The sequence below is a fragment of the Petromyzon marinus genome, chromosome 50 (genome assembly GCF_048934315.1).
Source record: "Petromyzon marinus isolate PM22_M1 ecotype Great Lakes invasive population chromosome 50, UKy_Petmar_22M1.pri1.0, whole genome shotgun sequence".
Classification (NCBI taxonomy): Eukaryota; Metazoa; Chordata; class Hyperoartia; order Petromyzontiformes; family Petromyzontidae; genus Petromyzon; species Petromyzon marinus.
The window spans coordinates 1,760,076-1,776,880 of record NC_133716.1 but is presented as its reverse complement, the minus strand read 5'-3'; the positions used below and the strand labels follow the sequence as shown (position 1 = coordinate 1,776,880).

General features: G+C 48.5%; 1 protein-coding gene across 3 annotated transcripts in view; it reads left to right on the top strand.

The window, feature by feature from the left end:
* Window positions 1-16,805, top strand: part of LOC116953253 (uncharacterized) — a 305,948-nt gene that overhangs the window by 139,580 nt on the left and 149,563 nt on the right. For all 3 annotated transcript variants that reach the window (XM_032973299.2, XM_032973298.2, XM_032973300.2), the window contains 5 exons: window positions 4,489-4,542; window positions 7,882-7,926; window positions 9,185-9,238; window positions 11,742-11,786; window positions 15,332-15,385. In XM_032973299.2, the coding sequence (XP_032829190.2) occupies window positions 4,489-4,542; window positions 7,882-7,926; window positions 9,185-9,238; window positions 11,742-11,786; window positions 15,332-15,385 (252 nt within the window). The remainder of the gene's footprint in view (window positions 1-4,488; window positions 4,543-7,881; window positions 7,927-9,184; window positions 9,239-11,741; window positions 11,787-15,331; window positions 15,386-16,805) is intronic.

The window sequence follows — 16,805 nt, the reverse complement described above, 5'->3', positions numbered from 1 at the left end:
CGAGCACCGTGTCATGACCTAGCCAGTGTGGCTGAGACTCCGCTAGAGGCCGCTCCGGCACGCCACCCAAATGTGAGCGGTCGCCACCTGTCCCGGCTCAACCCGGGGTGTTGCCGGTCAAAGCCCAGAAATTGACATCTTTGTGTTGGGTGCCACAAATTGATTTCTACCGACATCTGGTGCCGTTATTGCGTTGAAGGTGATGACAGACCTAGACTGCCTGGGATACTATATATAATTATTTTATATTTTTATATATATACTACATGTCTGGTCTTGGTTTATAGTGGGAAAGGTGGAAAACTCTTTCGTCGAGTGGCTGTGGTTTTCAAATGAAGATTTGTCTTCCTCTTCTTCTGTCGCATCACACCACTCAGTGTGAGACAGTCGTTGACGCACGAATCCGGGACGTGCGTGCGCGTGCGTTCAAAAGAGCAATCGCTGTACATTGTCACGTGACCTCCTTTTCGCCCACATTCATACCATTACTTAGAAGTGGTAAATGCCCGTGGCTTAAGTGCAGAAATCGCTTAACTGCAGTGCAACCACAAGCTCAACGCGAATCGCCATTACAGACAGAACTGCCAAGTGAATCATGACCTGTTTGACCTCGGCACGAATGCATTGTACGTAGGGAATGTATACGCTGTGCAGTAAAATTGTATTTGAACGAGCGATTGAGCTGGGCTACTGGTTGTCATGGACACATGCAACATTGTAATGACACTTCTGGTTGCCATCACTTCCACCGTAGGCCAACCCCAGACCTGTTCCTCAGTCAGCACGACGTCTGTCGTCAAAACCGCGCAGTTTACACTCATGGAGTTCAACAGAGCAATACCGATACCAAATCCCCGGTGCAGATCAATTCCTGCCACCCAACGCAACAGGCGCCAATCCCCTGGACTCTAGCCGGGTCAACCCCGGCACGGGTGGCAACCCCCCTGGTACGCACGACACGACGAGGGGTTTGTGACGCGGGAGGGGCGACGGGTGACGTCGCAGTGCCACGTGCTCACCGGTGCCCTTGCCTGCGACTAACTCTCCCGCTTTTCTCCTTAACGTCGCCGCTAATTTGCTTCTCGCAGCCTTGGGACACGCGGCTTAGGTAACGTGCGCTATACGTACAAGATAAGTGCGGTTTGTGTGTGTTTTTTCAAATTTGTTTTTGTGCCGGTTCTGTCAACTTCATCCGATAGTTGACCGCGTTTGTCACTTGTAGGCGCCACGTGTATTGTGTACGCGTGTGTGCGTGTTATTGTTTGTGCGCGCGTGTGTCTATCTGTGGGAGGATGTTGCGCCACCAACCGAGTTAGATTCCCGCTCATGGCCACCACCGGTGACGATTATCTGAACTGGTCCTGGGCCTCTGCTAGGTCGACTCAGCCTCAAATGAGTACCTGGGTGCGGTGTGTAAACACCTGCTCCTCATCTACCATGCCGGCCTTCATGGGCCCACATTGACACCACTTGCACCAAAAGTCTATGAAGGCTATCGGGGTGATCTTTGTCTTTGCGGCAATGTGCTGAGACCACCCAACTCACAATTGGTAAGGGGTCGTGAATTCAATTCCTGGCATGACTCAGCGGATCATCATCATCCATCTGAGCTTTGTAAACATAACCATGGAAGTGCCACTTTGTAGGAAGTCGACAGTGGTTGTCACAGGAATATACCTCTTCTTATTCTTAGTTTTTTCGGTAAAGTCACGTTGAAGAGAAACAACAAAATAACAAAATATATAAAACAATAAAAAATTCTCACGACGTTTCGACCATAACTCAAACGGTCATCAACACCTGATGATGACCGTTTGAGTTATGGTCGAAACGTCGTGAGAATTTTTTATTGTTTTATATATTTTGTTATTTTGTTGTTTCTCTTCAACGTGACTTTACCGATAAAACTAAGAATATGAATTACTGCAGTCACGAAAGCTTTAAATCAAAATTTTATACCTCTTCTTGTTTTGGTAATGTGGAATTTCCACCACGGGTTCAGGGCCACCAGAGTCGGACGAGCACCACCCCATACTTTGGGGTGTGTTGTGGCCGAAACGTCGCGAGAATATTATTGTGTTATTTTATTTGATCAATTTATTATTTTATTCTCATTCTACGTGACTTTACCGAAAGAACCAAAGAAGACACCCCATACTTGTTTGGCGACAGGGCAAATTAATTTGTAATCAATCGTAGGTTGTTATAATCGCCCCTTGCAAGCGAGACAATGTGTATGGATCTCCACGAGAGGCACAGACACGTTGTCTTCACTTCGTGCTGAATGGTTCCCAGTGGCTATTGATTAGATTACAGACAGGATCTGCCAAGATCAACCCCCACTTCATCACGTCTCAAATGAGTTATATAATTCATTTAGCGTGAACATTTGCGAGCAGCAGCCGCAGCTGCAGCAGCTTTGTCATTTGCAGAACACTGTATGGGCGCCACGGTGGCAAGATGTTAACTACCTCGCCTGGTATACAGGGGTGCATGGGTTCAATCCCGACCCTGACACCTGCTGCTGTATATTTGGTGTTTGCGATGTCTCTCCCCGTGGTCGTGTGGATTTTTCTCCGGGTCCTCCAGTTTTTCCCTGCACATTCAGAATCCACATTTTGGCTGCCATAAAAACCCACCTCATTGAGCAATCATTTGTCGCTCATGAAAAAAAAAAGGTTTATGCAGCTCAAGTGGGCCTTACCTCGTCAAATAAAAAAAAAAAAATTGTTTAATTGGGTTTAGCTCGTGTAATTTTTTTTAGGCAGCCTCTAAGCTTGGTTCGCAGACTCAGCATTCAACAACCCGCGCCGCAGCTGCAGTTCAGGTCATCGCGTAAGCCCCGCCTGCGCGGGCGTTGCTGCACCCTACAAGGAGGCCTTGGCCAGCTGGGAAACCCATTGAGCAGGGCCCAGGCGCAGCGTCGAAGGCCAAACCCCAAGGCGGACGGACGCTTGGGTCGTCCGCGCGGAGTTGGCGCTGCCCTTGTTGACGACGAGAGTCGCCCGCCGCGCCAGCGCGTCCGCGCTCCGGTTGTCCCGAATCTACCCGGCCGCCGGCCGCTTGCTCAAGGACGCCCACAGTGGCTGCAGCCCCTAGCGGCCTAGACGCCGTCAAGTTAAACGACATTGAAGCGAATTGACATTAAATGGGGGAAAAAAAAAAGTTTAAGCTTTTTTTACTCTTGATTCCTGTAGGCATTGCTCGGCTCTTGAATGCCATCGGCCTTGCGTAGGAAAGGTCAGATCGAAGCGTGTTTGCGTTAAACGTGCATCGGCGGGGCAGCGCCCATCCCTGTGGTCCATCCCTGAGATATTGGTGGAAATGGCACATTCCTGTGACGGGGGTAGTCGTGTGCGCAGAGGACGACCGATGTTGGCCTCTGAGCGGGATTTCAACTCGCAACCACCACTCAGCCAGATGTGTGCAGTATTTTATAATTAAATTATATTTGGTTAACCCCAACATAATATTGTAAAAAAAAACATGTTTAGTTTTCTGATCTTTGTTGCATCTGTTAACTCGTTATGGGACACGAGTTTGATTCCCACTCACGGCCAGCACCAGTGACAATCATCTGTACTGGACTTGGGCCTCCCTTAGGTTGACTCAGCCTTAAATGAGTACCTTTTGCAGTTTGCAATGATCGCCACTCGCGAAAGAATATTAGCCGGGCGTGGTGTTGGCCACCCATCCCCTCGTGTGCCGTGTCGGCCTTCAGTGGTGCTTGCTAACAGCACTTGCCCCATAAGTCTGTGCAGGCTTTATGGGGGATCTTTGTCTTCTTGTATGTATCTGCGTGTATGCATCCATGTGTACATACGTGTGTTTGTATCTGAGTGGGTATTCATGTATTCATGTATGTGTCCTTTTGCATACATACGTACATCTCTGCTGATGGTTGTGAGCATATGTTTGCATTTGTAAACAGTATGAATGTATGTCGACGTTTGTGCATATATTTGTGTATATCGGTGCATGCATTCATCTGTGCATGGATACATATGCGTGTGTTTATCTGCACGTGTATATATTTGCATTGATTTCGTGACTGCGCATCATTGTGCTACTTGTGTGCTTGTATCTTTGTATTGTATGTGTACGGATGTACACGCACACGCTGTTATGTGCACATGTGCGCGTGTGCGTGCGTGTGCGTGCGTGTGAATATTTGTGCGCATGTGTGTGTATGTGCATGTGTGTGCGTGCTCGTGTGTGTATGTGCGTGCGTGTGTGCGCATGTGTATATGTGCATGTGTGTGCGTGCTCGTGTGTGTATGTGCGTGCGTGTGTGCGCATGTGTGTATGTGCATGTGTGTGCGTGCTCGTGTGTGTATGTGCGTGCATGTGTGCGCATGTGTATATGTGCATGTGTGTGCGTGCTCGTGTGTGTATGTGCGTGCGTGTGTATATGCGTGTGTTCGTTGGCCTCTGCATGTGTTTTTTTTTCTTACTGCCTTTCTTTAATTGGTTGACCGTTCTCTCCAGGGTGACAATGGACCACAAGGACCTCTGGGCCCAACCGGAGAAGATGGACCGAGGGTGAGAATTAATCTCTTGAGTTTCAGCAACGGTTTTGGGTGCGTTCGTGGCGTGTGTGTGTCTGTGTGTTGGTGGGTAGCGGTAACGCCGCAGTGAGTAAGCCCACTGCGCTACGCACCAGCCATCTGAGCTCAAATCTCAGCCACAGACAACGTCGGTGGGGAGTGATATCCGAACCCATCCTGGGCGCACCCATAGGTTATCTCAGGCTCAAATGAGCACCTGGTACGGTGTGTGAACATCAGCACGGGAGGGGCGTTGGCGGTCGGGCGTGGCACTAGCCGCGCCAGCCTGTCGCGCACCCTACAAGCCTTAATAGGTGCTCACAAACAGCACTCGCACCAACAATTTGGAAAAGGCTAGGGGGAGAGGGGCGATGATTGTATTTACACATCGCACTCTATCTGGCAAACTTAGGTTCGATCCCTGGCCAATACTTGCTTCACTGGTCGCATTAATTGGTACGTGTGGCCTGTGTCCGCTGTGGGCTGGCTTAGCATAACTTAGCACCTCTGGCTCCGGTGAGATTGCGAGCTGCAGCAGCAGCAGCACCGACACACTGGAGTGGTGGACGTGTGCGCTGTGATTGGATTCGGCACATTTACAAAGAACCCTTTCCTCCCGATGATATTTTACGACACTCGTTTTCTAGAATTGTATTCGGAGGTCAAGAGGTCATCACAACAAATGCAGCTGATGCCACAACACCTCGCCCTCAGCTCCCTGCTTCTTCTAGATCCTGCATTTGTTGTAAAGCCGATACCTGATTATCAATACACTCATCATCATCATCATCGCCACCATCTGCCTCTGGGTTTTCTGATTTTTCCACTGGTCCTGGGCCTCCCATAGGTCAACTCAGCCTCAGTACGTCCTTCAACAACTACCTCGCTCTCATCATCACTGTGGCTTTAGGTCTCCCCCTTGGCCGCACGCCTCTGGGTGCCACTGCATTTCCCGTCTCGGTAGCTTGCCCTCCTTCTCCACCCTGCACTCGCATCCCACCACCCATACCAAACCTCCTCGGTATTCTCACGCCTAAAGTGCTTTCCTGCCACCTTCGATTCTGATATTCCGGGTTCAGAACCCAGCATCATTGTGAAATCCCTTGAGATCCCTCGCATACTCCACGCGGGTCGGTACCAGCGGCATTGCTATCGGGCGTGCGGGCAGTGCAACTTCACCAGGGTTCCCTGGCACAGATGCCAGGGAGAGCGCGGGGTGGAGGGGGGGGGGGGTGTGCAGGCAAAAATTGCCCATTTCATTCTTCACTCCTTCAATTCCTTCCACGAGGGCACCATGGCAACCGACCGTGCGACGCCACTGACCTACGCTCAACCAACGCACCGTCACTCAGTACGCAAAAGGTCAGAACCCTCCCGTTGGCTTTGTTAGAGCCCGGCTCGGTGGATCCCGAGGGCGAGAGGGACAGCCCTGCCGGGATGAGGCCGCACGTTCCACAGGGCTCTCGGGCTCAGGTGCTCGCCGGTGATTTCATTTTCCGCCGCCGAGGGAAGAGCGACGGCAGAAAGCCGAGCCGGCTTCGTCCTCTCCGGATTTTTCGACGTCCGCCCACGGATCGCTGTCATCTGTCCGTGCCGGTTATAATCACGATGCGGGCCCGGCGTAGCCTCTCCGCGCTCCCCAAGAGACAGGGAGGGAGGGAGATTGATTGACGCGACGGTGTGATGTGCACTCGCGGCCGCATAAAACCTCGGCCGCTTAAATGAGGGATAATACAAGTGTGTAAAATATCAAATTTTGCTCACTAAGCCGGAGCAGATTTATTCATTAAAGTCCAACAGACAGAGAGACAGACGTATCGGCTATTTTTCTGGAATAGGTGTGATTGGTCTCAGAAGATTTCAAAGGGCCGTAATGCAATCCTGCATTTAGTATTTTTAAATTAATGTAATATATTTACTCTTTATGATTCCTTCCCGCAAATTAACATTAATCACATTGCCGCTGAATTTATATGCCTGGGAATTGAACCGCGGGTTTGTCGGGATCATCGTGCACCATAGTGAAGATAACCACAACATTGATAATGAACAAATTTTCACGCACGCAGAAATAAACACTTGCACACATTTAAGCGCAGACACACACATATACAAATATCCCCCGTGTAGCCTTAACAGACTGTAGGGGCAAGTGCTGTTTGCGAGCACCTACGAAAGGCCGGCACGGCACACGATGGGGTGGGTGGTCACAACCACGCCCGGCCGTCTTTGTCTGCCTGGTGACGATGTTTACACCGCACCAAGTACTCATTTGAGGCTGAGTTGACCTAGGGGAGGCCCAAGGCCGGTTCAGATAATTGTCACTGGTGTTAGCCGCTAAGAATATACAGACATCATTAGACCTCCTTTGCCAGTACCAAAATATAATAGGGGTTTTCCCCTTTTTTTCTGGCAACAAAACTGAAACCTTTTACAAGGAATCATGTCTGCATTAACCACAATACTTGTGGTCAAAATGCAAAAAAAACCGCTGATAATATATACATTGTCCTTGAAACTGATTGGTCCACACCAGAGACGGCTTTCTGAATTGGTGCTAGACCAGAGGACGTCAAAAGGCGTACAGCTCAAAGACAATGCACTATCAAAGTAATGAGGGCTCGGGGTGAGCATCTACATCATTAGACCTCCTTTGCCAGTACCAAAATATAATAATAGGGTTTTTCCCCTTTTTTCTGGCAACAGAACTGAAACCTTTTACCATGAATCATGTGTGCATTGACACAGACATGTATAAACAACACATATCCCTCATGTAGATTTGCAGAACATAGGGATGAACACTATTTGCGAGCACCTATGTTAGAAGGCTAAACAAACAAAGGTTGGTGGTGTGGCGAGAAACACGCCTGGTCACCTTTGTCTGCCCAGTGCTAATGTCTCACACATCACCCAAGGCACCCGTTTAAAGCTGAGTCGACCCAGGGGAGGCCCAGCACAGGTTCAGATGCCACTTGCCACGGATGTGACTCACGGTCGGGAATTTACAGCAGCACGTCTCAGTGCACGACCACTCCTCTCACTCAGCTTTGCAATATAAGTATGATGATTGTGATGACTGTGGTGACGATGATGATGGCAGTGACATTGATGATGATGATGATGATAATGACGGTGTTGATGTTGATGACTGTGATAACAATGATTCTGACGGTTATAAACGTGATGATTATGATGACGATTATGTTTATGAAGGTGATGATGGCGATGACGACAACGATGATGGTGACAGTCATTATACCGATGGTGACAATGATGGTGATGACGATGATGGCGATGATGATGACGATGATGTTCGGTGTTTGGCTTCTAGGGGGAGACTGGAGCGACGGGCTCTGCTGGATTGCCGGGCGAGCCTGTGAGTGTCATCACACGCAATCCACGCAGCCCATCATCTCTCCCTGGCCGCCAAAATAGGAACCATTTAGTGGAAAGCCAAATATGTCTTCTTTGGTTCTTTCGGTAAAGTCACGTAGAATGAGAATAAAATAATAAATTAATAAAATAAAATAACACAATAAAATTCTCACGACGTTTCGGCCACAACAACAAGTGGCCTTCTTCAGGTGAAAGGAACAGACCTGTCGGGACGACAGAAGCTTTGGTTCTTTCTTTACCGAAATAACCAAAGAAGAAGAATCCTTGCAGTCACCAAAGCTTTAAATCGAAAAAAATCCAAATATGGTTACACAGTGTTGCGGAAAGGGTGGTCCCCTCACCATGGGCATGTGGAGTCACGACCGCCGGCTCAGGGCCACCTACCCACACGCTTGCGTGAGTGAGGACGCTCTCACTTTGACCTCGAAGGCATTTGCTGGTTCCGTTGAGGGGTCGTTGCCCATTCGGGGCTCGTAGTGGCCGTGTTGCGCCGCATGCGGCATGTGCTCCGGTTTCCTCCCACCCGTAAATATTCATTCATTGGCTGATAGCACCTTAATAAGTGGAGAACCGCAGAGCTTGGAGGGGGCAGATTTGGCGCCGGCTCATCGCCTGGCCGCTGCCTCTCCCGCTCGCGTGTGGTTCCTGCTCGCGGCTCTGAGTTGCTCTCCCTCTCTCTTCGGAGCAAGCGAATCGCCGCGCGGCGCATTACAAGGTGGCGTTGCTATTCGTACGAGTGGTATTGCCGGGATCTTTCGGTTTATATCCAGGCTTTAGCCGCTTTTTATTAAATCGGTTTATCTCAGTCTAAGGTGATTATAAAGGCACAGTTCTGCAGTGCTCTGCTCATGCCGCCGCTGGCGAAGGGGCCTCCTCGAGAAGGGAGCTGTAGGGTGTTCTCCCCGATGGTGCTTTGGCCCACTATTCCTTGCTTCTCGAGTGTAGCCACTTGATGTGTGCGTCATGTGCGAGGGGAGCCAGATTGGCCGGAGGAAAACACATGGCCTTTTGGTGGGATAGCATTTAGGAGAATTGATTCAGAGCTGTGTCAGCAGCCTCCTCGCTGTACTGCCATCTGCTGGCCGCCCTGTATTCTTGGAACTTTACGCCGGACAGAGATCAAAACGCGGGATCAGAGCCGGGAGTCGCCATGCACCCAACAAGCAAAAAGAATGTGAAGCGTGCAGGATTTCACGATGATTGTGGCGATGATGAATGTTTGTTCGTCTGTTTCCCAGGGTCCAAGAGGCCTCTTAGGACCCAGAGGACAACCAGGCAATGCAGGACCTCTTGTGAGTTACAGTTGCTTAATAAGTATGACATCATAACGATAGCAACAGCATCATCACATAGCAACAGCGTCTTCACCATAGCAACAGCAGCATCACCATAGAAACAGTGCAATCGCCGTAGCAACAGTGCCATTGCCGTAGCAACAGTGCCACCACCATAGCAACAGCAACATCACTATAGCAACAGCACCATCACCAAAGCAACAACATTATTGCCATGAAAGCATTAGAGGAGCATTGCCGGTTTAGCAATACCACCATCGTCATCATAGCAATCACCTCATCACAACAAAACCGTCAACATTATAACAGCATCACTTTTACAAAACCATCATCACTACATCACCATCGCATTAGCATCATGCATCATCACTCTCGTAATATCGCCATAGCAACAGTTTCATCACCATAGCAACACCAGATTTGGTATAGCAATGCTGCTTTTATATCAGTATAGCAGCAGTCTTATAAGAGTGGCATCGCCAATTTAGCAATGCCGCGATAGACACGTCATCTTCACTGCAGCAATCGTCTTACCACGATAATAGAATCCTAATTATAGCAACAGCCTCATCACTATAACAAAAGCATCATCATAGCAACGGCATATTCAGAGAAGACTATCAACACGATTGCAACACCCCAATCGCTATTGCAACTGCATCCCTATGACAAGATCATCGTTATGGCAGCAAGCTCACTCGTAACTATAGCAACACTATAGAATAAGCATCATCACTATAGCAACAACCTCATCTCTGAGGCAACCACATCGCTGTAGCAAGGGCATCATCACTATAGCCACAGAACCATCGTAGCAACAGATCCATCGCTATATGGGCAGCGTCACAACTAACATTGGGTGAATATAAACTACTTCGTGTTATTTTCTCAAAGCATTTTGTCCAGCAATGTGGTGGCATTTGGGTGCCTATTTTTATATTATCAACGAAATACACATTGGGACACTTTTCCAAACAAATCTATTTTGTTTTCTTGCAGAGCTACTTTTAAACGAATCGAAATTAATTCAGAAAGTACGGTATTCGAAATGTTTAATATGCCATAAAATATTGGGCAATCCGGAACATTACGATCGGCGTTCAATGTTCTTTTTTAGTAATTTAAAGTTTATCCACGTATGTATTAAATTATTTATGCCGGGAATAATGCTCCGTCCAACATTAATGATGTTAAACTGTAGCACTTAACTAAAGAGCTAAGGTAAATTTTAATTTTCCGCAGTTTGAAATGAAAAGTCAAGGTTGGGTGAATTGTGCATTGGAAATTATCCCGTGTGCATCGGTGTATGAACTAACATGATGAGATATGTTCAACCCTGACGAGTAGCCTAATGTAACGAGCAGAGTGTGCGGGGTCCTCTCGACAAGATTTAGACGTGTGTTGTACGATGGACAGGGATCTAACCCATGGATATGGAACACACACACACCCCACTGGACACACGAACACATGTGTACACAACAACAACCACAACCACCATTCCCCACTAAGTGGCGGTGATGTCACCACAACGCTTGTGCCAGGCCACGTGCACCTTGAGGCCACGTGAAGTGTCGAACGCCTGCTGGCAGGTCACGGGGCAGACCCAGGTGCCACGGGTCGACTGACTGAGATGACCGAGATGACTGGCTGATGCACCACCTGTGACCCCTACTGTGCTAACCTGCTGTGCTTTAGCCACCCGGCGCTCCGCACGTTGTTGTGAGCGTCGCTCCTCCGCCCTTCGTTGTTGTTGGAGGGCGACTGCCTCCAACTGCACAGGAGCAGCGTCCTTCACGAGCCTCCTCCATATATACACATATACTAAAACAAACATACCTACACATATACACACACGCACAAACATGCAGCCGCATATACAAAGACATGTAAATATATACACAGAAAAGATAAACATCGCCCGTATAGCCTTAACAGACTGTTGGGGCAAGTGCTGTTAGCGAGCACCTATAAAGGCCGGCACAGCACACGAGGGGGTGGGTGGCCAGCACCACGCCCGGCCACCTTTGTCTCCCCAGTGGCAATATTTACACACTGCACCAGGTTCCCATTTGAGGCTGAGTCGACCTAGGGGAGGCCCGGGACCGGTACAGTTAATCGTCACTGGTGTTGGCCGTGAGCGGGAATAGAAATCGGGTCGCCGGGTTCATAGCGCAGCGCGCTAACCGCTCCACTATCGCTCCCCACCACGTACACATACACACACACATACACACAGTCACACACAAAGGCACACACATATACAGTCACACACACACATATACACAGTCTCACACACACACACAGTCACACAGTCACACACACACACAGATACAAACATTCGGCTTTTGTCGACAAAAGGACATTCATTTTCCACTCAGAATCTCAGGCAGCTGAGCACATTGGGTCACAAGCAGTGACCAGTGAGGCTTCTGTGTGCTTGCTCGCCGTGCTCACGATGATAACTCCACTCGCCCGCGTCTCTGCCTCTCGTTCTTAGGGACCGCCGGGGGCGGATGGTCCTTCTGGCCAGAAGGGAAACATCGTAAGTGAAATGATCCAATCTTGTGTCAGCTGTTTGGGTGTGTGTGCGGGGGGGGGGGCAGGGGGGAAATAAGAAAACTTTGTTACGTTGCATTTAGCTCCGGCAAATGTGGCTGCATTGTGCACGCCGGATGAAAGGCGGGCACGGTTTGTAAGGGACCCATTTTATGATTCTTGTAATTGACAACAGCTGCAATAAATTCTCCCGGATTGCAAGAAACTATGTTACTAGGTGAAGCCCCGTTTACAATGATTTTGTGGGGGGGGGGAGGGAACGAATCGGCGTTGTTAGCGTTTGTTGTGTCTGCATGACTGTGTGTTTGAGTGTTGCGCATCCGTGTGTGTGCGCGTGTCTATGTCGGGAGCGGTAGTGTGGTGGCTAGCGCCCAGCACCACAAACCCAGCGACCCGAGTTCGATTCCCTCTCACGGCCAAACACCGGTTGGCGATAATCTGAACCGGTCCTGGGCCTCCCCTAGGTCGACTCAGCCTCAAATTGAGTACCTGGTGTGATGTGCATGCATCGCCACAAGGGAGACAAAGGCGGTTGGGCGTAGCATTGGCCCCCCACTCCTTTGTGTGCTGTTCCGGCTTTCATAGGTGCTCGCTCTCACAGCACTTGCCCCAAAAGTCTGTCAAGGCTGCACGGGGGCCTATGACTCGTGAATAACTAAGACAATTTCATATTTTCGAGGGTAGACTAAGAGTCAGCCCATAATCATCGATCTGGGGTATATAATTATTACCACTCTTTGGGAAGTTAACAGACGTCATGTTAAAAAGGACTGGCCCTTGGTACATGCATGTGGAACGTCTGCTATTTTTTAATGTAATCTACCTGCGGGCCAATGATATGAATCATTACCAATGCATGGTCTGTGGACTATTACGCATGAAAAACATCAACAGATAAATTACAGCCCTATGTCAATCTGCTGCTGTTTGAAAGGCCTCACCACGCTGGGCTCTGGCCTGGTGAACGAGGGAGGGGGCATTGAGCTGATTCAGATATCACTCGCCACTTGTTTCACTCACCGCTGATGTTAGCTATTATGCGAACGCTCCACCTCATTATGCAGTATACATATAAAGCAACAACAACCCACTCATTTAAATTATGGACTCTGATGGCTAAAATGTATTTCAATGTCAAAATGTACGTATGTTGAACTTCTTTTGCACCGGCCGTAGCCAACCATGCTCATGTCCATATGCTATGTTTATTTGTGCTGTGGATGTTTATTTATTTTGTCCAACGCGATCTTCTCGTTGTACTGCTTCCGTGCCATGTCCGCTGCTGTCACGTTTGCCGCGGGCTGTATTACCTGTTTGGGCCTTTGGCCCAGTGCTCAGCAAATGTGTCAACAACAAAAAAAGGAATACTCCCAGCAGCCAGTGCGACACCAGCTGTGTCAGAGAGAGAATGCCTCCAAGATGACTGATGACTTCGCAGAATTTATATTAAAATCCCTCCAACAGCCTCTTATCCGCATGAAATAAATCATTCGGTGATGATGCTGCTGCTGCAGCATTTCTAGTAGTGCACGAGCACAATTAACACAAATCTCAACACATTCTTAGTCAATAACACGGTGGCCTTGAAAGGCAAAAAATAGATCATAGGAGATGTTTCAGCGACTAGTCCCTTTTTTAGTTTTTGTTGCGATGATGAAGGGCCAAGAAGGGCCATTGCCCGAAATATCGCCCATTATAGAGTTTGCCTTGTAAGGTCACACACAGTGTCGTTGATGAACGTGTTGTGTTTTTGTCTTGTCCACGCTAGTTGGTTCACATTTTTACAAACCCTGCAGGGGTTGTTTCCTTGTTCCCCTTTGCAATTAAATGGAAAATGTCAATCCGCCAAGCTGGCATGCGCCAAATTCGGTTACAGTGTAATTATGGTCGTGATGAATACGGGGGCGGGCATTAGCCAACTTGGTTTGCTTGCTTTTCCAGCTTTATTTGATCACAGGTGGCGAAAAGCTCGAGATAGACGGTGAAACGATGACCAGATCCCCACACATAAGGGGAATGTCTAGAGCGACAGACTTAACAGGCTTGCCTTTCTGAGACACCAAGGGAGCTGCTGCGGTGGTGTAATGGCTCGCCCATGGATTTGCAATCCTGAGGTTGCCGGTCCGATTCCATCTTCCGGCACGGCAGTTTAAACAAGTGTACCCATTTATTAAATTGGTGCATTCGTGACTAAAGTTCCACTGGAGATGATGAACGGTTCCTGACTTTCAGAACGGGTAATTGATTCAGAAAATGGTTACCAGTTTACAGGTTATCGTTCAACAAACCGAGTACAACCCGAGTACAAACCTTGGAACTCAGAGGTTCCAGCCCAGTTCAGAGGTTCTGTTGCATGCCCTGAGGTTCTCAAACAACTGAAAATAATCCCTTTGGGTCATTGGGGAGGATATGAATGGCAAAAATGTGTCTCCTTCCCATATCCATCTCCACGTAAAAAATATATATACATATTTATCATGCAACCCATCAGCCGCATGGCCTTCTCGGAGTGCGGGGATTCAGCAGCATTGTTTCAAGACAAGCAAACTCTGGACCGAATTCGACACACAGTGCCTCACCAAGAGAGTTGGGCTTGATTGAGCTAGAATGCAGCGGTGCTCGCTCACACGAGGTGCACAGTCAGTGCCGTTTGCCGTCTACTGGGTGAGCTGTCTAGTGGGTGATCTGACTAGAAGGGTGATCTGACTACTGGGTGACCTGTATACTGGGTGAGCTGTCTACTGGGTGAGCTGTCTAGTGGGTGAGCTGTCTAGTGGGTGATCTGACTACTGGGTGATCTGACTACTGGGTGACCTGTCTACTGGGTGACCTGTCTACTGGGTGAGCTGTCTACTGGGTGAGCTGTCTAGTGGGTGAGCTGTCTGTCTACTGGGTGAGCTGTCTAGTGGGTGATCTGACTACTGGGTGATCTGACTACTGGGTGACCTGTCTACTGGGTGAGCTGTCTAGTGGGTCGAGCTGTCTAGTGGGTGATCTGACTACTGGGTGATCCGACTACTGGGTGACCTGTCTACTGGGTGACCTGTCTACTGGGTGAGCTGTCTAGTGGGTGAGCTGTCTACTGGGTGAGCTGTCTAGTGGGTGAGCTGTCTACTGGGTGAGCTGTCTAGTGGGTGAGCTGTCTGTCTACTGGGTGGGCTGACTAGTGGGTGAGCTGTCTAGTGGGTGATCTGACTACTGGGTGATCTGACTACTGGGTGACCTGTCTACTGGGTGACCTGTCTACTGGGTGAGCTGGCTACTAGATGACCTGTTTACTGGGTGAGCTGTCCAGTGGGTGAGCTGTTTACTGGTTGACCTGTCTACTGAGTGAGCAGTGAGCTGTTTAGTGGGTGAGATGTCCAGTGGGTGAGCTGTCTACTGGGTGAGCTGTCTTGTGGGTGATCTGGCTACTGGTTGACCTGTCTACTGGGTGAGCGGTGAGCTGTCTAGTGGGTGAGATGTCTACTGGGTGAGATGTGCTCCACTTGCTTGCCCTGCTCACGCTCCCGCTCTCCCTACCTCCCTCAGGGCCTCCAAGGTGAACCTGGTCCTCCCGGCCAGCAGGGAAATCCTGGATCTCAGGTGAGTCGTCATGACAACCTACCTCGGACACACCCAGCACCTCATCATCATCTTCGTTACTGAGGACGCCTCAACAGAACATCTGTTCCCTTTTCATTGCATAATCTATTTTTTTTTGCATTTCGTTGCAAATAAATGACACCGCAAATTGTTCAATTGGGATCGCACACTGCAACACCAATCCCCTACTAGGGCCACTTGGTAGGACCCTCGTGGAGAAGTAGTCAAACAAACTAAGGCAATCTATTTTTTTTTTACCAGGTAAGGCTCACCGAGCTATGCAGTTGCTAATCATGTGGCAATTTACAGCAGCCAAATACTCTAAATGCATGTTTCTAAAGTTTTGAGATTCAGTGAGGCCTTTCTGGAAGATGTGTCGACAGTGTAGCGAGGTGAACACCTGAATTTATATAATTATGGCTACTTATTCCAAACACAAGAACGTCCTAAAAAGTAGTGTTGGGACTCAGTGAGTCTTTCCTTCATGTGGCACCGTCGTTACAACACAATACTTAGAATGGGAAGGTTGTGAATACAGATATTGGTGCTTAGTCAATCAGCCCATCATCATCAACCATGAAGTATGAATAAAATTGGTACCAGTTTGTGGGACATCAACAGTGGTGATTCCATGGATAGAATGGTCCCTTCCATAGGAATATTGGGATTAATATGATTTGCTCAGGACCACCAATGAAGATGAGTGCCTAACCACGTTCAATTTTAACGTTGATTCCAGTATTATTCTGGTATGAATAATAATAATGGAACTTTAGCTGACATGAAAATTCGTGAAAGTTTTTAAACGGATTATCACATGAAGTCCAAAGGCTGATTTTTCGCAAGCTCGTTTAGGATTACAGAATATAAAGCTGTACAGAATCCGGAAGACATTCAAAATGCACACATTTTTCATGAGGCAATGTATGACTTTTAAAATGCACTCAATTCATTGTTCGCGATGTCCGCACGCTATCTCTCCACACAGCTGTGCTCGTCGCCCGTTGGGTTTTCGGATTTATCCGTCGTCTGTTATTAAAATACGTAATTATTTATTGAGCGGGAGCACAGCGCTCGTCTGATGATAATGCCGGGTGAAAACAGGTCCTCCTAACAGCCAAGCGTTAAAATGAAAATCGCTCGGCGGAGAAGAACAGACAATTCCGTCGCTTAGTAAAGCGCTTGTGTCACGCACAATGCCTGAAAAAAACCGTCCAGATGTCACTGTGCTGAGCACAGCAGCAGTGACAATAACGGCAACAAAAGCATCATCATCATCATCATCAAATGAATCAATAAATAAATCGTCATGCACTGCCTGGGCACACCCAGAAGCCTGCGAGTGTTGCTGCTTTCAAGATAGCAGTTTTTCTTTTCTCGCCTTAATATGTTTCGCCTGTGATTGAATTGTCTGTCATTC